The 23,606-nt window shown below is 46.9% G+C and overlaps 1 protein-coding gene across 2 annotated transcripts in view; it reads right to left on the minus strand.

The window, feature by feature from the left end:
- C2CD2 (C2 calcium dependent domain containing 2) overlaps positions 1-23,606 on the minus strand; it is a 79,812-nt gene that overhangs the window by 51,347 nt on the left and 4,859 nt on the right. For both annotated transcript variants that reach the window (XM_049874925.1, XM_049874923.1), the window contains exon 2: positions 11,909-12,007. Coding sequence is in view for 1 of the 2 variants with exons in the window: in XM_049874923.1 (XP_049730880.1) it covers positions 11,909-12,007 (99 nt within the window). In the remaining variant the exon portion in view is untranslated. The remainder of the gene's footprint in view (positions 1-11,908; positions 12,008-23,606) is intronic.

Consider the following 23,606-nt stretch of genomic DNA (forward strand, 5'->3'; position numbering starts at 1 on the left):
ACCGTAGCCCTTTGTTTAATGACAGAGGCAAAATTCCAGGATGAGGTACTCTGGGCTTGGCTATTGCTTGCCAACAAGAATGTCCTCTAATATCTTCAAATTCCTCTGTCTCCTCTCCACTTCCCTTTTCAACTGAGCTTCATGGACAGCTGCCTCAGCTCCTTCTTCACTTAGAACACTCTAGAGGACTGGAAATATTTTAATTACTATTGTCTCCAAAAGGAGCTAGCAACAGAGCTGTGAAAAATACGCCTAAGAAATTTATATTATGGAATATTTTTTACTTTCATCGGATTATATAACACCCCCAGGAAAGAACTCCAAAATAAATGGAAGGAAAGACCCTTCACTAATAATTCGAAGTTCCTAATCAGATTTCCTTCCCAACTCTCTGATGTATTCTCATCTCTGTGAGTGTTCTCTGAGACAGCACGACTCTGACATAAAATACAGTGAAACCTGTGAGAGCCAGAATTCGACAGGACTGCCTTGTTTTTCCAGGTCTTACAAGTTTTCTCCTTTAACAGGGTGCAGTCTTATCACTTTTCTCTCGCTCGTTTTAGTGGTAAATATTTGAGTTTTCCTTCTCTAACAGGTTTCTGCCTTACACAGATTCCAGCGTTCACAGGTTTTAATGTATTATTTTTGCGCCTCAATTTAATAAGTAAAATCCATTATTGCTGACTATTATCAGAACATACATAGTTAATCCAATGTGTCCACTCATTCACAGTATATAGCCGCCAAAAAAAAAAACCAAGCCCAATGCTGTCGAGTTGATTCTGACTCATAGCAACCCTATAGAACAGAGTAGAACTGCCCATAGAGTTTCCAAGGAGCACCTGGCAGAATTGAACTGCCAACCTCTTGGTTAGCAGCCATAGCACTTAACCACTACACCACCAGGGTTTCCACATAGCTGCAGATACATTTTTGTAAGGCACTCTTCCAGTGGCCTGAGTTGGAAAGATGTGGGAAACCAGATGGCAGCCAAACCCAAGGAACACTGGAAGGAGCCCCAGGGCTCCTTTCTCTGGGCTCCAGAACTTCCACTCTGACACCCCGCCCCTAGCAAGTCTCCATCCCTTTTGTTAGGATACTATACTTTAAAATGAACAAAGAGGCTTTTCAGTAATATTATACTAGCAGAAAGTATTGCTATTTAAACCACATTCAATGTGGTTTAAAGTGGGCATTCCTTAGGTTAAAAATCTGTGAACATTCTGGTCTTTTTTTCTCAGCTCTATATGTTAAAAGACATGTAGAAGAGATTTCCTATAAAAGGAAGGGCAGGAAGGAATTAGGTCCTTCCCAGGCTGGCTTTATTGCTTCCCCTTTGGGGCCACATTACTCTGCCACACCTGCCTCCAATGCCTGGTGCTCTGTATAAACAAACAAAACCTCGGGGTGCCTGGGGCTCCTTCCACTCTTCTTCCTCCAAGCCAGGGTCAGCCCGTACCTGAGGGCTGACTCAGCTCAGAAATCCCTGGAAATCTGCGAGACAGTTCCACCTCTGTCTGCTCCTACTTAGAAGCAGTATCTGCACTGAATCTCCAGAGGTGGAGCCTCCAAGGAGGAATCTCCTAGCCTGCCCTAGGAAAGGCCCTGGTTCAAAACAATTTTACAACCTATTGCATTTTATTGCATTTTAGCATAAATACCAGGTTAACTGGGTATCTAGAATTTCAGGTCATGCAAAGCCAGAAAAAAAAAAAAAAAAAGACAACCAAGCTTCCCAGTAGCAACTACAGAGACAAACATGGGCAATTTTAAATTATGCTCGTCCCTGTTGCAAACAAAGGGGCCCACTGAGGCATGTAAAGAGCAGAGGAGATTCCAGAGGCTCTCAGAACATGTTTCACTTTGTAACTATGTAACAGGCAGCCTTCTATAGGGAATAAGTACACATGACAACCATACACACCCAGTGTGAGCTGTGGGTTTCCTCTATGGACACAACATGGAATAAAGATGCTGGCAGAAAATTCCATGCAATCGCCCAAGTTGCGTTGGTTACTATGGTTTTATGTAAGCAAAGGTTGGTTATGGCTTTTCAGTTCTCTGTTCTCTGTCTGCATGGTCTCTTTCACGGTGGGGCTGGTGGTGGTGATGGTGATGGTGGTAGAGGCGGAAGTGGTGAAGGAGGTGGAGTGATGGCGGTGGTGGCGGTGATGGTGATGGAGGCGACGGTGGCATTGCTGCTGCTGCTGCTGCTGGTGGCAGTGTGGTGGTGGTGGTGGTGGCTGGCAGAGTTTACGTGAGATAGTAATAATGTAAAAATAACAGTAACAGGCACTGCTTACTGTGTGCAGTGGTTAGAGCTCGACTTTTGAAGCTGAATCTACCATTCAACCACTGCCTCTGTCACAACTGTTCCATCGGCCAAGTGACTTAACCTCTCTGTGCCTCAGTTTGCTCCTCCGCACAACGGGCTTGATGCTGCTGATGGCAGAGTTTGTTGCGAGTGCCGAATGACGGTGGACTTAAGTTCTTGGCTGAGGCCTGGTTACCATCATGGTAACCATCACAAACCACAACATGGCAGGTGGCATGCGGGGCTCCACCCAGGTATGCATTCATTCTCATTCTCCTCACCACCTGGCCAGGGAGGGGTTTATATTTCACAGACCAGACACCAAATATGCGGCTGGAAAGAGAAGTTAAGTGCCCAAAGCAAGCCCATACCCAACCTGTGTCTCCCTGGATTCCAACTTTCTCCAGGCTGGGTGGGTTATTACTTTCATTTAAAACTTCAATGTACAGTTCATCATTATACTATTAGAAAGCATACTATTAGAAGCCCCCATTAACTGAGAAATAGTGCTGAAAAGAGAGATAATTAGAGCTTCTCACAGGATACTCAGCCCCACACCAAGAAAGCCAACGTCACACGCCGCATCTAAGCACGGATCCCGGCACCAGGTGCCAACAGCGCTTCCCGTGAGGCTTTCCAAATAAGCACTAGATTCAAAGACACGCTTATGCTTCCTAGAAGTGCTGCCAGGGAGCGCCTATAACGTACAACCCCCAGACCCTAATTCTTGTAAAGTCTTTTCATCAAGGAGCTTCCATGCTGTGCTTGTAGCCCTCACACACCGCCCTGGAAGTGAGTGTGAAGCCCTAATCATGTGCTTGCATTGTAGACAGCCATGGCCACATTCTGTGGACAAAGAGCCGGCACTCAGGTCCCGCAACATGGTAAAAAGACAGAGAGGAGTCTTCACCTTTTAAAGACACCGACTTAAGTGTTTCTGGATGAAATGTCTGGGATTGCTGCAAAATAATCCAAGGGGCTCAAGAAAGGGTGCCGGGGTGAAGGTGTAGCAAGACTGGCTGTGTTGATCCCGGGTGACAGGTACATGGGGGTTAGTTACACTCCTCCCTCCCCCTTTTGTGTGTGATTGAAATTTTCCGTAATAAAAAAAAAACCCTACTGTATATGAAAACCAAGGAGCCTTGGTGGTGCAGTGGTTAAGCGCTCAGCTGCTAACTGAAGGGATGGCAGCTTGAACCCACCAGCCACTCTACAGCAGAAAGATGTGGCAGTCTGCTCCCGTAAAGATTACAGCGTAGGAAACCATATGGGGCAGTTCTACTCTGTCTTACAGGGTCGCTATATGAGTCAGAATCAACTCAACGGCAACGGGTTTGGTTTGGTTTTGGTTTATATGAAAACTAAAAAAAAAAAAAAAGTTTCATTTTTCTGGGTCAAACATTCTGGAGCAAACCTCTCCCAGGATGTGAGGAAAGAAAACATAGGTAGAAACTTGTTGCTCTTGCGAAACAACGCAATTAAAGTCTGGGAGAAATAGGTTTACCCTTGTGCATGTTCAGACTGGAAGAGAGAGAGGAGAGAGTCCTTGGAGAGCAGCTGAACGGCCGGCCATGGCTCTGTTCTCACATGGCCCACTGGGAATGCCTCCCCTACAACCAAGCCCTCGCTGGGCCTACAGCTCCCCTGGGCTGAGGTGTGCCTACACAGTGCAAACGGTTAACAGCAAAGGTTAGCAGTTCAAGTCAGTCCAGAGGCAGGCACCTTGAAAGCCAGGCCTGGCAATCTACTTCTGAAAAATCAGCCACTGAAAACCCTGAGGAGCACGGTTCTATGGGGTTGCCATCAGTTGGGGTCAACTCGACAACAACTGGTTTGGGTGAAGAGACTGGATTCCACGTGAACCAGCACAGGGTCTCTGCACCCGAGAAAATTCCCTTAGGAAAATACCACAGCTACTGTACAAACCCGGACAGGGTGAGCTCTCCACATCGTACTCAGCCTAGGTCGGGCAGGGTGTGGATGGCACCCATCGCAGGCCCTACAAGACCATGCAAAGTGCTCCAATCTGCACACAAACGAAGGTCCCTGGGTGGCACAGATGGCTTGTGCTGGACTACTAACCTAAAGGTTGGTGGTTCAAACCCACACAGCAGCACCACGGAAGAAAGGCCTGGTGATCTGCTTCTGTAAAGATTAGAGCCCACAAAACTCTATGAAGCAGTTCTGTGTTTTTTTCTTTGGGGTGCACAACCCTGCTCTCTGTGTAGGACACACATGTGGGGGGGCTGTTGATGAACGCGGTATCTGCAGAGGTGATTACTCATGCATCACGGTCTCTAGGGGCTGCAGGAGGAAGTCCAAGCCCAGGGCACCCCAGGAAGCAGGAGAGGCGAGTCCTGCCCCACGAGGGGCCTCCAGGAAGGCTTAAGAACATACACAGGCCAGAAGCACACTCATAAAGAGGACGGCAGAGATGCTGGCTGGTCAGCTACCTTCTTATCTGGTTCATCAGGGATGTTATTCCGTAACAGAAACCCCCGGGTCAGGCAGGCGGGTCCCTGTCATTAGCCCAAATGCCAATCATAATTCCCTTGCTAAGGCCAAGTTATAAAGATGAGAAAGATACAACCTGATGCAAGTGGGGGTGGTGGGGGGGCCTTAGAAGGGGAGGGTTCACGCCCCTGAAATCCTGTTTGCATTTCTTTTATGCCTTTGTAAAGATCAGAGCCAAGAAAACCACACAGAGCAGTTCTGCTCTTATAACACATGGGATCACCATGAGTTGGAATCGACTCAATGGCAAGGGTTTTGTGTGTTTAGTTTCAAGTTCTTTTGGAGGATTTTTTTCTTCTTCTTAAGAATTCTGTACAGTAGGGTCAATACACAAGGCTGCTGATGTCAGATTCCGGATAAGTCTTCCGGATAAGTCTGGAACCCATGGGGGAGGGTGTGGCTTAGTTACTGAAAAAAAGGGCACCGTTGTTCGTTTACTGCCCCACATGGCAATTCTAGAACACGAAATCCTGCAACGATACGTAAGTGTTAAGTAAGTTCCCGCCCAGGACAAATTACAAGGGAAACTCGGATCAAACTGGCTCAAGGCCTTTGCAAGAAGGCACCCATGGTTGGCCCAGCTGTTGTCCAAGAATGGAAAAGCATCTAAGGGATCCAAGCTCACAAGGGTGTCCTGCTGTCGACTTGTCTTCCCAGGAGTCCTGCTAGATCCCAACAGAGATGGGGGTGAGGCACTCAGAACACCACCAGGATCCCTCCTCCCCCAGTTCGCAGCCAAACGAAGGCAGAGGGCAGACGGCCAGGCGACGGCGGTGCCTGTCCACCCGGGGGCGGCCCTCACGGGGTAGCACTAGCCACAGCCACCACCAGGTGATGGCAAGTGTCATTTCCTCACTGGCCAAGAGAACATAAAAGTCGAGGACTAGGCAGAATATTGCCATCAAAACAGAACAAGACTCTGTGTGGGCAAGCTTCCATGTCTGCGATGTGTAAAAACTTCAAAGAATACTCTGGAAGGGTGTGGAAAGAGGTGGGTCAGCGCAGCAGAAAGACAGGATAAGAACCAGTTACTGCTGAGTCGACTCCAACTCATGGCAACCGGATACGTGTCGGCGTGGAACTGGGCTCCGCGGGGTTTTCACTGGTTGAGTTTTTGGAACTAGATTGCCAGGCCTTTCTTCTCAGGCACCTCTGGTTAACAGAGGAGGGCTTTGAACATTCGTACCACCCAGGGGCTCCAAAAAGAGGACAGACTTCTAAAAAAAGAGTTTATGCATTTCTATATCACTTTTAACTTTTTAATTTGCATACACTATGCCTATAATTGCATTAAAACAATACAATTTAATCCTGTACTTCCTAAGGTTGTTTTATATACCGTATACTAAGCCCCTCAGAAGTACCTTCAATTATTTCCACTTCTAGGAACAGTGAAGAAGCCAACACACAAATAAAAATAATAACAGAGAGAGGGTGAAAATAGCTAATGCCTGAGTGTTAATTACATGTTTGGTATTGCTCCCAGCACCGTACTCGGATGAACACAGCCCAGCCTTATGGCCAGCCTAGGAGGTGGGTATGATCACCTTCATTTACAGACGGAAAAGCCAAGGCAGAGAGAAGATGGAGATGGGACTCAAGGGCCTACCACCCCAGGAGCGGGGGTGTGAGCAGTTGGACCTCTCAGTCTTCCAAGCTCTGCTTATGGCCAGTGTTGTTGTTAATTGCCAGCTGTGGGCTGGAGGGGAAAATCCTGGTCTCTTGCAGCTTCTCTTCTTTGGTTCCTTGACGATCTCCATCTGGCATCAATCCTTCTCCATTTGTGTTGCTTTTCTGTGCCTAATCTGCCCTTTTACATCTCAGAGGGGATTGGTTTAAGATACATCCTACACTGATTAACATAACAAAGAAAGTCCTATTCCCAAATGGGATCACATCCACAGGTATAGGGATTTAGGGTTTACAATACACACACACACACACACACGTGTATATATATATATATATATTTTTTTTTAATTGTGCTTTAGGTGAAAGTTTACAGCTCAAGTTAATTTCTCATATAGAAATTTATACACATATTGTTATGTGGCACTAGTTCCAATTCCTGTAATGTGACAGCACACTCCTCCTCTCCTCTCTGGTTTCCCATGTCCATCCAACCAGCTCCTGTCCCTTCCTGCCTTCTCATCCTGCCTCCAGACAGAAGCCGCCCATTTAGTCTCCTGTATCTGCTTGAGGTAAGATACACACTCTTCACAAGTATTATTTTATGTTTTATAGTCCAGTCTAATCCTGGCTGAAGATGAGCTTTGGGAATGGTTTCAGTTCTGGGTTAACAGAGCATCTAGGCGCCATGGCTTCAGAGGTTCTTCCAGTCTCAGTCAGACCATTAAATCTGGTCTTATTACATGAATCTGAGTTCTGCTCTACACTTTCCTCCTGCTCCCTCAGGGGCTCTCTGTTGTATTCCCTGTCAGGGTGGTCATTGGTGGTAGCAGGGCACCATCTAGTTCTTGTGGTCTCAGGCTGATGGAGTCTCTGGTTTATGTGGCCTTTTTGTCTCTTGAGCTAATATTTTCCTTGTGTCTTTGGTATTCTTCATTCTCCTTTGCTCCAAGTGGGTTGGGACCAATTGATACATCTTAGATGGCCGCTAGTAAGCTTTTAAGACCCCGGATGCCACTCACCAAAATGGGACGCAGAACATTTTCTTAACAAACTTTGTTATGCCAGTGATCTAGATGTCCCCTGAAACCATGGTTCCCATACCCCAGCCCCAGCTACTGTGTCCCTCAAAGTGTCTGGTTATGTTCAGGAAACTTCTTAGCTTTCACTTTAGTCCAGTTGTGCTGACCTCCCCTGTACTGTACAACACACATCTTTGAAGGACACCATTCAATCCACAACACCAACCTTCATGGCTACAGGACTTTGACACTCCACAATGATTGCTACATCATCCTACTAAAAGAAGGGCCAATGGTGTTGAAATAAAGCTGATTATGGAAGGAATGAATGGCCTTGCACTATTTCCACATCTCTGCTCCCTCCTCCACATCTCCAGGCCAGCCCTGAACTCTCCCCTCCACTCTTAATTGACACCTTTCCAAAAGTGTTGGGAGACACACAGAGAAACCACCCACCAGAGGCAGTTGTTCCCTATCGGCCAATAACAGAAAGGACACGCCCTGCACTGGGAGTCACTTCCCCAGCAGGGGGCCTGGGCTGGTCAGGCTGGCAGCCGTCTGTGCCTCAACTCTGCAATCTACAAAACCAGGCACTGGACCACCGGCTCACCGCTCACCGAGGTGTCTTCCAGCTCTGCAGTTGGGCCACTCCCAGCATCCTGCATAGTTGCTGCAGGCTTCCTTCTGCAACTCCGGTATTCCAGAGCCATCCTCACACACAGTACAAGGATTATATAGTTGTGAGGCCCCAGTACTGACCAGGGTCTGGGGAAAGAGATACTGGTGGGGCCTTCAGCCCTGTGCTGCTGGATCAAGTACACAGGGCAGCACTTTGGAGACCATTTCAAGGATACCTGGTCAGGCTGACGTGGTCACATCTATGACCCAGGAATTCCACGCCTACCCTTGATAAACTCTTATCAGTGTGCCAAGGAGACAGGAAATGGTCAATGTGCATGCCCACCGCAGCATGAGCTGCACTTGTGAAAAGAGAAAACCATCCATTATGGAAGATGGGGAAATGTCCCTCTGTTTCATCCGTACAATGGTGCCCTGAACTGTGGCTCAAGTCAACGAACTAGAGCTAGTAGCTTTCTCCCTGTCTCTATATGCAGGAGTCACTGCCAAAGGTCGAAAGCTCTACAGCTGTGAAGGCCAGGCTTACCCAGGCAGAGACAGGCATGCACAGACAGGGATGCTGTGGCTGGAGTCTTCCACAGACTTTTGGGAACTGCAACCTTGGGCTGCAACTGACTCATCCCTCCCGAACGTAGACGTTCATCCACCCACCTGTCAGGTTGTTGCACTGTGAAGGCTTGCACGTTGCTGCAATGCTGGAAACTATGCCACCAGTATTTCACCCATGGTAGACAGGTTTCAGCAGAGCTTTCAGACTGAGACAGACGAGGAAGAAAGGCCTGGAGAGCTACTTCCAGAAATCAGCCAGTGAAAACCCTGTGGATTGCCACGGTATGATCCAAAACTGATCATGGGGATGGAATGAGATCGGGCAGCATTTTGTTCTGTTGCGCGTAGTATCCCCATGAATCAGAGCAGATCTAATAGCAGCTAACAACAATACGCACACACACAGAGTTGCTACAGACCCAACTCCAGCTCACGTGTTACAGATAGAACTGTTCTATAGGGTCTTCTTGGCTGTAACCCTTTCAGATACAGTAATCCAGTGCAAAAACCATGTGTACCACTCAGGGACCTTCACATAGGTTTACACACTCTATATTTCTATGTTAATGTATATATATAAATCTGCACGAATCTCAAAAACGTACAAAGAAAACCTTATTGCAAAATTATACATAAAACATGATAAAAGATTTAAATGCATAACACAATACTTCAGCTGTGACAGGGACGAGATACCCAAGGCAGGGATGGGGTTCAGGAGCCTGGTAATGCTTTCCCCCTGGATTCTGGAGCTGGGGTCACTCCATAATCCGTTCCTCACTGTCTGCTAGATGGCAGGTAGGTTTTTAATTAATGATAAAAGTAATTAGATCCATACAAAACCAAAAACCAAATCCACTGCCATCGAGTCGATTCCAACTTAGAGCGACCCTATAAGACAGTAGAGCTGCCCCATACGGTTCCCAAGAAGCGCCTGGTGTATTCGAACTGCTGACCTTTTGGTGAGCAGCCGTAGCTTTTAACCACTACGCTACCACGGTTTCCGATAAGATCCATAGAGATTATATATTATCTTTAACATACACATAGATGCAGTAGTAAAGTATAAACACATAGCTGAGAAGGAAGAAAGAATAGTCCAGTTTTAGAAGCATGGTCACACTGAGGGTGGGGACGGGACGTAACGGAGAATGGGGGCCTCGCTGCTCATGTTTCTTAAATACGCTGTCTATACAGACCGACAGAAAATTACGTGTGAGCCACCTGAAACAAAAGGACCAGCTGATTCACTGTTTCTCCAAAAGTGAGAGCACCCCCTCCTGTCTAATTGCGGCACTAAACTGCACCTCAGATCTGGCCCATTGAGCAGCCAACGGGGACACTACATCCCTCCATTTGTGGCAGGTCTGTGAACTCGGCAGTTTTACCGGATGTAACCAGTAAATCCATCAAATTTAATAATGAGGAAAAAAAAAGTCAGAATTTAAATTTGAGAGAAAGTTTATTAGGACTTGTTACAAACATTTTTCATTTAAAAGGAGGGAACCCACCAGCTGCTCTGGGGGAGACAGATGTGGCAGTTTGCGCCTGTAAAGACTACAGCCTTGGAAGCCCTGTGGAGCAGTTCTACTCTGTCCTATAGGGTCGCTATGAGTCAGAATCGACTCCATGCCAATGCGTTTTCTTGGTTTTGATTAGTCTAGTGAGTTTAGTCTGTGGACTGTTAACAACAGTAAAATAAACTTTAAGTAATATTTAGATGGCTCAAATCTATTACATCCCCCACATGTCTGTCAGTTTGTTGTACTGTGGGGGCTTGTGTGTTGCTGTGATGCTGGAAGCTATGCCACCGGTATTCAGATACCAGCAGGGTCACCCATGGCCGACAGGTTTCAGCTGAGGTTACAGACTAAGACAAACTAGGAAGAAGGACCCGGCAGTGTACTTCTGAAAGGCATTAGCCAGTGAAAACCTTATGAATAGTAGTGGAACACTGTCTGATATAGTGCTGGAAGATGAGCCCCCCAGGTTGGAAGACACTCAAAAGACGACTGGGGAAGAGCTGCCTCCTCAAAGTCGGGTCGACCTTAATGACGTAGCTGGACTAAAGCTTTCGGGACCTTCATGTGCTGATGTGGCACGACTCAAAATGAGTGAAACAACTGCAAACATCCCGTTAATAATCGGAACCTGGAATGTACAAAGTATGAATCTAGGAAAATTGGAAATCATCAAAAATGAAATGGAACGCATAAACACCAATATCCTAGGCATTAGTGAGCTGAAATGGACTGGTATTGGCTAATCATATGGTCTACTGTGCCAGGAATAACAACTTGAAGAGGAACGGCATTGCATCCATTGTCAAAAAGAACATTTCAAGATCTATCCTGAAGTACAACACTGTCAGAATGCTCCTTGAAAGCAAGGATGGCAAGACTTCGTCTCACATACTTTGGACATGTTATCAGGAGGGATCAGTCCCTGGAGAAGGACATCATGCTTGGTAGAGGGTCAGTGAAAGAGAGGAAGACCCTCAACGAGATAGACTGACACAGTGGCTGCAACAATGGGCTCAAGCATAACAGTGATTGTAAGGATGGCGCAGGACCGGGCGGTGTTTTGTTCTGTTGTGCACAGGGTCACTATGAGTCGGAACTGACTCAACGGCACCTAACAACAACAACATACGCATACACACATAAAGATTTTATTGAGATGTTGTTCACATACCATACAATTCTCCCATCTAAACTGTGCAATTCAATGGCATTTAGTACCTTCACGGAGTTGTGCAACATAGTCACTATTAGACCGTGTTCATCACTCCAACAAGAAGCCCTGCCCCCATTGGCAGTCATTCCCCATTTCTCCCCAAACACCCCCTCCACCCAGCCCTAGGCAACCTCTGTCTATGGAATTGCCTAACCTGGGCATTTCCTATCAATGGAGTCATTTCACATAAATGGAGTCAGACAATACTTTTCCTTTCACTTCTGGCTTCTTTCACTCAGCATAATGCTTTCAAGGTCCATCCATGTCGTAGCATGTATCAGAACATCCTTCCTGCATGAGGTCAGCTGATATTCCAGTGCACAAAGGCACCCTCTTGTGTCTATCCATTCATCACTAGATGGACCAGACATTTCAGGGGATGTAAGGTCTCTAGCTTCTCAAGAATTCTAAATCCAAACAAACTCCCCTGCTCCCAGCTGTAACTTCGCCTCCTCCTGTTTAGAAAGGCCCGACACAGTTGAGCATCTTCCCACCTCCAGCTCACCTTTTCCTGGGCAGACTTGGTCACACTCGAGACTTGCTGCACGGCCAGCTCCAGGGGCTGCTGGAGCAGGTCCTCCTCGAAGGCCAGGAGCAGCGGGCCCTGGAAGAGAAAAGAAGGATGAGGACACACATCCACATGGCGTTTGTAAAAGTTGTATATTTGCTATAAGCTCTGCACATTTCAGAAAACATAATGAGACTGACTTTAGCTAAGCTATACTTCGGCGTAGCCGTTGTTAGTTGCCATTGAGTTCGCTCTGACTCCCGGCAACCTTCTGCATAACAGAACCAACGCCGCCCCATTCTATGCCATCCTCACGGTCGTCGGTGCATCTGCGTTCACCGTTGCAGCTATCGTGTGGCTTCATCTCATGGAAGGTTTCCCTCATTTTCACTGATCTGCTTTATCAAATGTGATGCCCTTTTCTAGCGAATTCTACATAGCAGCCGTGGTCAAATACCAGCCAGTTCACACGCCCGTGAACCAGCTCTCTGCGGATGGCGCCGCGGGTGGGAGCCAGCTATGGCAGAAAGCTGAGAAATGGACAAAGCACAGACCCACTTCCCGTGCTGGAATACAGGCTGTGAAGGGCACTTCGAATCGTGTTTGCAATGTAAGGGAAGAACCCAGCCTCCTCGGGCAGGGCTGCTCTGTGCTCCTCAGGGGTGGTGGGCTGGCATAGTCTATGGAGGCAGGCTCAAGGCCTGTGGCCTCTGCCCTTTTTGGTGAAGGCCTTTGTTATGGATTGAATTGTGTCCCTCCAAAAAATAGGCTGAAGTCCTAACCCCCAGTAGCTATGAACATGACCTCGTTTGAAAATAGAGTCTTGGAAGATGGCATAGGGTGGGTCCTAATTCCACCCAAGTTATGTCTTAAAAACGAGAGGAGACACAGTTATAGACACAGGAAGAAGACGCCATGTGGAAGCTTGTCTCCAAGCTAAGGAACACAGGGGATTGCTGGGAGCCACGAGAAGCCAGGGGACAGGCATGGAACAGGTTCTTCCTCAGAGCCCTCAGAAGGAATCTACACGGCCGATACCCTGATTTGAACTTCTAGCCTCCAGACAATAAATTTATTTTCTAAAACCCAAGCCCAAACCCACTGCCGTAGAGTCGATTCCAACTCATGGTGAACCCCCATGTAACAGAGTAAAACTGCTCCATAGGGTTTTCTTGGCTATAAACTTTATGGATGGAGATTGCCAGGCCTTTCTTTTGCAGCACCACTGAGTGGGTTCAAACCACCAACCTTTAGGTTAGTAGTCAAGGACAAAATATCTGCGCCACCCAGGGACCTATATATCATGTTTATTGGGGTATAATTCACACACCATACAAGTCACCCATCTGAACAGTGTTTGATGCATTCCCAGATTTGTGCGACCATCACCAAAGTCACTTTTAGGACATTTTCATCACTCCAAAACAAAACCTTGGATCTATCAGCTGTCACTCCCCACTTCTCCCCAAACAAACAAAGAGGACAATAAATTTCTGTTCTTTAAAGCTACCTAATGGGTGTTATTTTGCTATGTATGGCAGCTGTAGGAGACTAATGCAGACCTTCACTTTGACTTTAGCGAACTCTCCCCCCCATTCTGAGTGGCTGCACTGTAGCGCAACGTGGCACTGCCAAGTAAGTAGCGCTGCCGTGTAAGGTGGCATTGTCATGCAAAGTGGCCCCCTATTCTCCTCTCCCATGGGTAGGGGGGTAGGAATCCCAAGGGGCCAGACAAGAGACCTCAGCTGAAAATGCGCCACTCTGGGGGCTGTGCCAGGGAGTTGGCTCTCCGCCCCTGCTTGGCAGACCTCCGGAGCTGCCTGGCTCCTGCCCTCACCACCTCATCCACTTTCAGTCTGGGCATCCTCAGCATCGTTCCAGTGAACTCTTCTGTGGCTAAACTCAGTCTACATCACTTTTGGTTCTTGCTGGTAAAAATCTCCAAGTAACAGATATATGATTAAATTAACATGACCACAGGCAACAAGACTGGTGTTTTATAAGAAACTATCAGGACCTGGACAGCCAACCAAGTCTTGTCATTTTTAAAATAAGTTCTCTTGAGAGGCTAATCACTTGTGCCAACAATACAATCCTGGATTGAACCGCTTTTTAAACTCTTTTCCTTACAAGCGGGAGAAAGTGCATCATAGTTAAATAAGCTCTGATTTGGCGACTACAATCAAAACTCAGCCCCACAGCTTCCTATCATTGTCATCTGCTTCGCTGTGGAAGGAGCACTAAGGGTGAGCTAGTTCCACCAACCAAGCGTGGCCAAGGGTGGGAGAATGAAAGCCCGGAAAGTGCTATAAACATCGTCCTGGCAAGCAAAGTACAAACGAGCAAGCAATGACATTATCGCGTGTCTATTTCTTAAGAATTCCCAAAGATTAAGAGAAAAATCTATAAGGCAGAGAACACTTTAAGTTACATACTCCTAACCTCACTCTGTTTTGGCAACATCTACCCCACACACAACCACTACCCATCTGTCAGTGGAGGCTTCCATGTTGCTATGATGCTGAAGAGGTTTCAGTAGAGCTTCCAGACTGAGAGAGACTAGGAAGAAAGGCCTGGTGATTTATGTCCAAAATCCCTACGGATCACAATGGTCCGATCTGCAAGCGATCACGGGGATGGCACGGGGGTGGGCAGCATTTCATTCCATTGTGGATGGGGTCACCACAATCTCACACCCCCCAAAAAAAAATCAACAGGGGAGAATTAAATCTACTTCTGAAAAGTGATGACATCTTAGTGTCAGGGCCACTCTGCTGATATTCTCCACGACTAGATTTGTTTTGAAGTGACATCGGGCTGGCGCCTGCTGCGAGCCTGGTGACAGCATTGTTCTGTGAACTGAGCCCGCCTGGTTGAGAGAACAGCTCCCAGTGAGAGCCCCGTGCCAGGCAGGGAACAGACCCGTCAGCAGGAGATGTTACAGCTGTTGGACACCAGCTTAGGAAACAACGCACCTTCTGTGCCGGCCCGAGGATACAGTGGTGCCTCACACAAGCCGATGCAGGCTCCTGCCCCGTGGAAGTCCGTGGGGCAGGATACGCTGTGTGTGTCCTCTTATCGGAGTCCCTGAGTGGCACACATGGTTAAGTGCTAGACTACTAACTGAAACACTAGCAGTTCAAACCCACCTGGAGGTGCCTCAGAAGAGAGCCCTGGTGACCTGGTTCCGAAAGGTCTCAGCCTTTGGAGCAGACCTACTCTGCATACAGGAGGTCGCCATGACTTGGAATCTACTCAAGGGCAACTAACAATAACTCCTTTACCAGGGTTGTGGTGGTTGAGTGATACAATTCTCCCCTTCCAGGCAGGACACCTGGGTTTGATTCCCCGCCAACGCATCTCACGTGTAGCCAGCACCCATGTCAGTGGAGGCTCATGCATTGCTACGATGCTGAACGGATTTCAGCAGTGATTCCAGAAGACAGACTAGGAAGAAACGCCTGGTGAGCTACTTCTGAAAATTGGTCCGATCCACAACCGATTATGGGAACGGCACAGGACTGGGCAGCATTTTGTTCTGTTGTGTATGGGGTCACCATGAGTTGGGGGCTGACTCAGTGGCAGGTAACAACAACAACAACCCTCTTACCTATGGTACCTTCTAGACGAAAACCCTGAAAAGATTTCGCTTGGAAAATTGAAGGTCAAGAGGTGGCCTCACAAAGGAAATAAACTTACTAAATTAAAATAAGGACAGAGAGATTACCTATTCCCTTTCCCTGTTCAGACCTCCATCACCCACAAGTAACAGGGAGCAGGACGTGTCTGCAGCACCCTACAGGGATCCATATATCTCTGACACACTGGTCCTCCCAGAGCCCACATCCCAGACTCTTTCCATTTAGCCTCAAGGAAGGCTTAATGTTCACATGGAGAAAGAAACATGCAAGAATCACCAGGAAAACACGGCAAAAGAAAAATTACTGGGGGACGGGGCAGCTGTGCCACTATTTCCAGTTGTCATGGAGTTGACTTTGCCTCTTAGTGACCTTGTGGATAACAGAGGAAATACCGCTCAGTCCTGTCCCATCCTCATGATCATTGCTATATTTGAATCCATTGCTTTAGCAAGGAGGGTTTCCCTCATTTTTACTGACCCTCTATTTTACCAATCAGGATGTCCTTTTCTAGCAATTGGTCTTTCCTGATGATGTATCCAAAGTAAGCAAGCTGAAGTCTCACCATCCTTGCTTCCAAGGAGCATTCTGGTTGTATTTCTTCTAAAACTGATTTGTTCATTCATCTGGCAGTCCATGGTATATTCAATATTCTTTGCCAACATCACAGTCCAAATGCATCAATTCTTCTGTCTTCCTTGTTCATTGTCCAGCTTTCACAGGAATATGACACAACTAAAAAGACCGTGGCTTGGGTCCGGTGCATCTTAGTTGTCAGAGTGACACCGTTGCTTTCCAAACTTTACAGAGGTCTTTTGCAGCAGATTCGCCCGGTATGTCGTTACATTTCTTGACTGCTGCTTCCTTGGGCATTGACTGTTGATCCAAGTAGAATGAAATCATTGACAACTTGATAAAAACCAAAAACCAAACCCGCTGCCATCGAGCTGATTCCAACTCACAGCGACCCTATAGGACAGAGTAGAACTGTGTCATAGGTTTCCAAGGAGCAGTTGGTGGATTTGAACTGCTGGCCTTTTGGTTAGCAGCTGTAGCTCTTAATCACCAGGGCTCCGACCACTTGACAGAACCGCCATAACGGAAACACTGCAATACTGGTACATGAACAATCAGATCAGTGGACTCGAACAGAAAGCCCAGCATAGACCCAAATACCTGTGGAAACTTAGCATATGACCAAGGTGACATCTCAAATCACTGGGTAAAGATAGATTTTTTTTTATAAGAGGCTGGGACAACTGGGAGCCCATTTGGAAGAAGATAAGACAGATCCAGATCTCACTCCACACAAGAATAAACACCAAGTGGATCGTGGATCTAAACGTAAAAAACGAAGTATACACAACTGGAAAGAAAGAGGTGATCCTTCTTTTACCTCAGTTTTCTGAAAGAGTTTCTGACTATGGCTAAGGATCCAGAGGCAATAAAAAATGGATAAATTTGGTTACAACATTGATTAAAAAAATGCATGACAAAAAATACCATAAACGAAGTCAAAAGGCAATGAGAAACTACTCATAACATATGCTACAAAGGGCTAATATCCCAGAGATGTTTAAAGAATTCTTAAAAACCAAGGACAAAAGACCGAAATCCCAACAGAAAAATGGGACAATGAGCAGAAAATTCACAAAAAAGATATAAAATGGCTCTCAAACATATAAAGAATATTCAAAACAAAAAAAAAAAACCAAACCAGTTGCAGTCAAGTCGATTCCGACTCATAGCGACCCTATAGGACAGAGTAGAACTGCCCCATAGGGTTTTCAAGGAGCATCTGGTGGATTCGAGCTGCCAGCCTTTCGGTTAGCAGCTGTAGCTCTTATCACTGCACCACCAGGGTTTCCAAAGAATATTCAAAGTCACTCATAATTCAAGAAGTGGAGAGTAAAACAACACAGATATCAGTTCTCACTTATCAGACTACCAAAAACAAATTAAAACAATAACACACTCTGTTGGGAAGTTTATTGGGAAATATGCACTCTTATACATTGCTGGTGGGAATACGACTCGTTTAACTCTTCTAGATGGAGATTTCGTGATATCTGACAAAACTATATGAACAGTTACTTTGTGACCCACTCTTCTTACTTCTTGGAATTTATCCTGAAGATACATCTCCAACAACATGAAAATACATCTGCAGAAAGCTACATTGTTACATTGTTTGTAATTGCAAAAATATTGGAAACAACATTAATGCCAGTCCATAGAACCAAACCAAACCCATTGCCAAGTCAATTCCGACTCTTAGCCACCCTATAGGACAGAGTAGAGCTGCCCCACACAGTTTCCAAGAAGCAGCTGGTAGATTAAAACTGCCAACCTTTTGGTTAGCAGCCAAGCTCCTAACCACCGTGCCACCAGGGCTCCATATGTAGGCGAGATGCTAAATAAACTATCTGACATCTACAAAAAGGAGCAGGTGTAAAAAAGAATACGATTTTCCTGAACTGACTGGAATAATTTCCAGGATGTACCGTTAAGTGAAAAAAACAAATTGCAAAAGAGTATCTATAGGCCGTTACTTCCATGTGAGAAAACACAGCTATCTGCTTGTGTGTGTAAAAGGAACACAGGAAGGATACAGCAGAAACTAATGAGATTGGTCACCTACAGGAAGTAGGCAGACGCGGGATAGAAAGAGCACGGGGGTGGGGACAGAATACTAGGGATGGGACGAAGTGACATTTCTTTGGGCTCCCCAAACTACAGTAATATTTCACATTCCCTTCACATACCCCAAAACTAAACAATTAAAACCAGTCAAGATGTGTGTGTGGGGGGAGACCCCAGGTAGAATACAAACACTCACAAATGAACTTAACTACATTAATAATAGAGCCCTGGTAACGCGGTGGTTAGGAGCTCAGCTGCTAACCAAAAGGTCCGCAGTTGGAATCCACTAGCCACTCCTTGGAAACCCTATGGGGCAGGTCTACTCTGTCCTATAGGGTCACTATGAGTCAGTATTGACTCAATGGCAATGGGTTTGGGATTTTTTTGGGGGGAGGCATTAATAATGAATAACACAACCACCCTGAATAGGGTGGAAAAAATAGAACTAGCTTAAATAACTTTGGAAATCAATTATTTTGACTACACAGAAATGTTATAATTCAGTCAGCAAATGAGTTTCTCATAGGGGTATGGGTTAGCAATTCAGAAACTATGTTTACACCCGAATGGACGTATAGGTAAATATACTGTAGACATTAAGTACCAGATGTCTTGCTCTCAGAGAAAAAAGGAAAAAATAAGGAAACAGAGAAGACAAAAATGAATTCAGTGGTACTGAATTCAAATCCACGGTATTAGTATAAATTCATAGTTTTTAAAATATCTACAGAAAGATAGAGAAATATAGATGCATGTATGCATGAGATAATACCTACATATATTTCCTAGCTCTATCCACTGCGAGAAGGGCCCTGCGTGGTACAAGCAGTTAAGTACTCGGCTGCTATTTGCATCCACCCAGAGGAACCACGAAAGAAGACCTGGTGATCCAGGTCTGCAAAATCAGCCATGAAAACCCTAAGGAACGCAGTTCTATTCTGCAACACACGGGATTGCCATGAGTCGGAATCAACTCGACAGCATCTGGTTTACCCACTCAGAGGGCCTAGAAGCAGTAACCCTCCAGCAATAACAGGCATACCTCGTGCCCAGATCTTGGTTTCTAAACGCCAGTAAAAGCAATCAGGGCTCCTTGGAGAAGTGGTTGACTCCAGGGCAGAGCCAGGGCAGGGAAAATACAGGATGGGTCTAGAACAAACACTATGTTGTGGAAGCAGAATATAAGGAAGTGCTCAAAAAAAAGAGGCTTGACATAAGGACACAGAGACAACCCCAGAAACAGTTTGTAATGGCCAAAGCTAGAATGATTTGTGCAACAAAATAAACAGTAACAGGATTGGACTACAACCCACGGACTAAAGTAAATATCCACCAGCTCATACCGATACAGGTGATCACTTAAATACACAGGTGAAGGAGAAGTGGCAGCTCTTTCTTACAGAAGTCTAGTCAGGAAATGCAGAAGGAAAGAGGAAAATTAAAAAAAAAAAATCACCATTAGGCAAACAACACAGAAATAACTGGTACAGACAAGACCCACTGCTGGATGCTAAAATCAGTGGGCAAAAGTTTGAGGAAAAACAGGATTTGCATAGTCTCAAAGTCTAACCCCAAAGATACATGCTACCCAACTGGGGGAAAGATATAAACTTACACATGAGAAACTGGGTAGAAACCACCTTCACCAAGAGATCAAGACCAACATCCCTAGCAATAAGACATACTGACATCCTGAACCCCATGATCCAAACCTCAAACCAAACCAGCTGCCATTCAGTCAATTCTGAATCATAGCGACCCTGTAGGACAGGGTAGAACTGCCCCATAGGGTTTCCAAGGAGTGGCTGGTGGATTTGAACCATCGACCTTTGGGTTAGCAGCCAAGCTCTGAACCACTGCGCCACCAGGGCTCCACGATATAATGCAGTAAATAACACACCATTTTTGGAGTCCAACCACGTGAAAACACCAGACAAATGGAGGGACATTTGGCAAAATCATAATAATCTTCAGAGATGTCAAGGTCAAGAACAATGGTTACAGACTGCAGGAAAAGGAGGAGAAATGACAATCGATGCTAGATGAGATTCTCGATCAGATCCTGGAATCAGAAAAGAGACACCAGCTGGGGAAACCAGCAAAACTCAGATAAAGTCTTTAGCTTCAGCGCATGTGCCAATGTTAATTTCCAGCTCCAATCATTGTACTACAGTTATGCAAAGTGCCAGAAGTCCCTGGGTGGTGCAAACGGTTAACGTGCTCCGTTCTAACCGAAAAGTTGGAGGTTCGAGTCCACCCAGACGTGCCTGGAAAGAAAGGCCCGGTGATCTACTCCTGAAAAATCAGCCCCTGAAAACCCTATGGAGCGCAGTTCTACTCCGACACGCACGGGGTCGCCATGAGTGGGAATCAACCGGATAGCAACTGTTTTTCTATGTAAGGTGTTAACGCTGGAGGACTCCGGAGGAGGAATATATGGAAACTCTGAATTAGTTCCACAACTTCTCTGTAAATTTAAAAGTAGTTGAAAATAAAAAGGTAAAAAAAGAAGAGAGCAGCCCACCATTACTGACCAGGCATTTAGCTAAATGTCTCACGCAGGTCCCAATCAGCCCTCACCTCATCGCCACGGGAGGGGATTCTGTTTTCCTGCTTGAGCCCCAATGTCTCCCACTGTACAGAGGACGGGTCTGAAGCACAGAGAGGTTAGGGCTTGCCCAAGGTCACACAGCTACTAAGTGCAGAGCTGGACCTTGAACCCTGGCTGTCTAGCTCCAGAGGCTGCCTTCTGGCCCGCAGCTACAGGCCTCCTCCCCCTTCCTCAGCCACCTACCAGTGGGCCCCTAGGAGTGGAAGTTAGCTTTGGCTGAATGGTCTTCCTTCCCTTGAGTTCCTGTCCTGCTGGGAGAACGGGTGGGTATGAAGAGCAGCCTGGACTGGCGCCTCTTCCTGGGCCTAACACTGACAACCTGCAGAGTCATCAGTGGGCCTCCTTTCATGTTCAGTCTTTAGAAGTAGAAAACAAAGCATACTGAACGGCTTGTTTTTCCAAGGCCTGGCCGGCTCCCAGGCGGGGAAGGCCTGGGTCCAGATGGGTGATGCCACTGTTTGTCCCCATCCAGGGCCATGTTTCTAACAGGGCTTGCCATTTATTCCACCAGCGGCAGTGGGCCTGCTCCAAGCTGGCCTTGGGCTGTGCACAGGGTCCAGCTGGGCCTGGACAGACCCAGGCTCTGCCCCAACCCACAACCCCAGAAGCAGATAAGGGGCATGAGTGACCCCAAGGAACCGACCCTGAAGACAGGCTGCCAGGGATGGGGACAGGGTGGCATCCTCATGGAGTCAGAAGATCAGAGACCTTTGAGCTGAGACCCAAAAATCTCAGAAGTTAAATGAAGTATAAGGAGATGAGTGTGACAGACAGAAGTTATGATGGACAGGAAGGCCCCAGAAAGGGAAGAGCCCTGGATGTCTGAGTGACAGAGAGCAGAGTGGTTTGGGGGACATGGTAGAGAAGCCAGGCTTAGCCACCCCTCAGGGCCTGTGAAGCTCCATGGCCCTTAGCCAAGGCGGCCTTCATGTTCTTGCTAACTAACTTCGTATAGGGATGGCGTCAGGTTTGGTAGTTGGTCAAGGAGCTTGGATTTTTGTGGGCGGAGCCCAAAGGTCATTACAAAGTGAAGTCCTGTCACTGTGTTTACCTTTGAAATCGCAGAAGCTCACGTACAAGTCAGAGCTATTAATAATGTGCTCTGAATTTACACAGCATCTTTGTTTTCACAAAGACCACAAATTGTCCAACAGCCTTGGTCATTTGCATTTAGAACATTTCTGGGCCAAAGGACTAAAGAAACAAACAGCTTCGGTGAACCTCCTAATCCAGGGCCTTGGCCAGCTCACACCACTCACAGCTAAACCAGCCAAGAGCACTGGGGAAACCACCAGGGCTCCCGTCTCAGGGTCCAGGCCACATCAGCTAAGAGAGGAAACGCTGTCAAGCCCACTTGGGGGGGGGGGGGGGTCAGCTGGTTACAAAGTGGCTACCAATATGGAGACAGCAATCATGGAGCCTCCCAGGTGGAAGCCAGAGGGTGTGTGGACCACCCCTGGTGTAACCAACTGAACCACAAATCATTCTGTAAACAGGGAAATAAAAGGAAAACTTCAGTTGTTCCCTCTGAATAATACACCGTTAGTTCTCAGTGGTAACCGAAAGGCTGGGGGTTCAAACCTCCCCAGAGGCACCACGGACTTAAAGACCTGGCGATCTTCCATAAAGATTACAGCCAAGAAAATCCTATGGAGCGGTTCTACTCTGTAACACATGGGGTTGCCATGAGTTGGAAGTCAGCTGGACAGCCCAAAATAGCCACAGTCACAAAGTTCCCAATCTTAAGTAGCTTGACCAGCGATTGAGCCTGTTCAGGGATTCTTCTGCGCTCCAGGTATGATGAATGAGATCGGGTGGTTCCAACACCAGACAGAGTGGAGGTGCGAGAGACAAGGTGACAGCTACCACTTTAAGGTGTTGTTGGTCAAGGTGGGGCGCTCTAAGGCGTTGGCTTAGAGAACAAAGGTCTCTACAACTTCCTCTCACTGGTGATTCTCAACCCATCAGAAGCACTTGTGGAACCTGTGAGAATACACCATGCCCCCTAAGTCTGAATTGGGGTGCAGGCGTGCGCAGGCCCCAGTGTTTTTATCCAAGCTCTCTGGGTGATTCCCCTGTGGTATCCCTGACACCCGGTGTCCACCTGGCCACTGGTGGTCAGTAATGGCTTCCTCTTGGGTTTCTCCAGCTCACCATCCTTTATAGCGTAAAGATCCATGTGGAGAGAGGGTCAGAACCCAGGTCCCCTCTGAGACAGACAGGCTGTGCTACCACACTGGCTGCCCATTAAGGGTACAAAGGATGCTCATTTATCCAACCCCAGAGCACCAGGAGATAAAAGACCCATTGTTGGGATGCTACCTGAAACAGTCATACCCGTTTCTTCCCTTCTTGCTGGACCGCACCTAAAGGCAACATCTGGGTCTCAAAGTCCAACTTGCATCCCAAGGACAATGTGGCTGCAGCCATGGATGGACACAGACAGGCCCGGAGAAGGGTCTCGGCCACCTCAGCAAGTTCCTCCAGCTCACGGACTTCAGTCTCCCCTTCTGGAGAAGTAAGGGACCATGCTAGAAGGGTCTGGGGCTTCTTTTAGTCTTAAAACCCAAAGCTGGATTAAAACTTAGCATTGGTGTTGTTGTTAGCTGCTGCTGAGTTAGTTGCTGACTCGTTGCTACCCCGTGTGTTACAGAATAGAACTGACCCATAGGGTATTCTTGGCTGTAATCTTGATGGAAGCCAGTCGCCAGGCCTTTCTTTCTGTGGAGCCACTGTTGGCTCGAACCACCAGTCTTTCAGTTAACAACTGACCACAACCCTTTTGCATCACCCAGGCTCCTTA

The sequence above is a fragment of the Elephas maximus genome, chromosome 2 (assembly GCF_024166365.1).
Source record: "Elephas maximus indicus isolate mEleMax1 chromosome 2, mEleMax1 primary haplotype, whole genome shotgun sequence".
Classification (NCBI taxonomy): Eukaryota; Metazoa; Chordata; class Mammalia; order Proboscidea; family Elephantidae; genus Elephas; species Elephas maximus.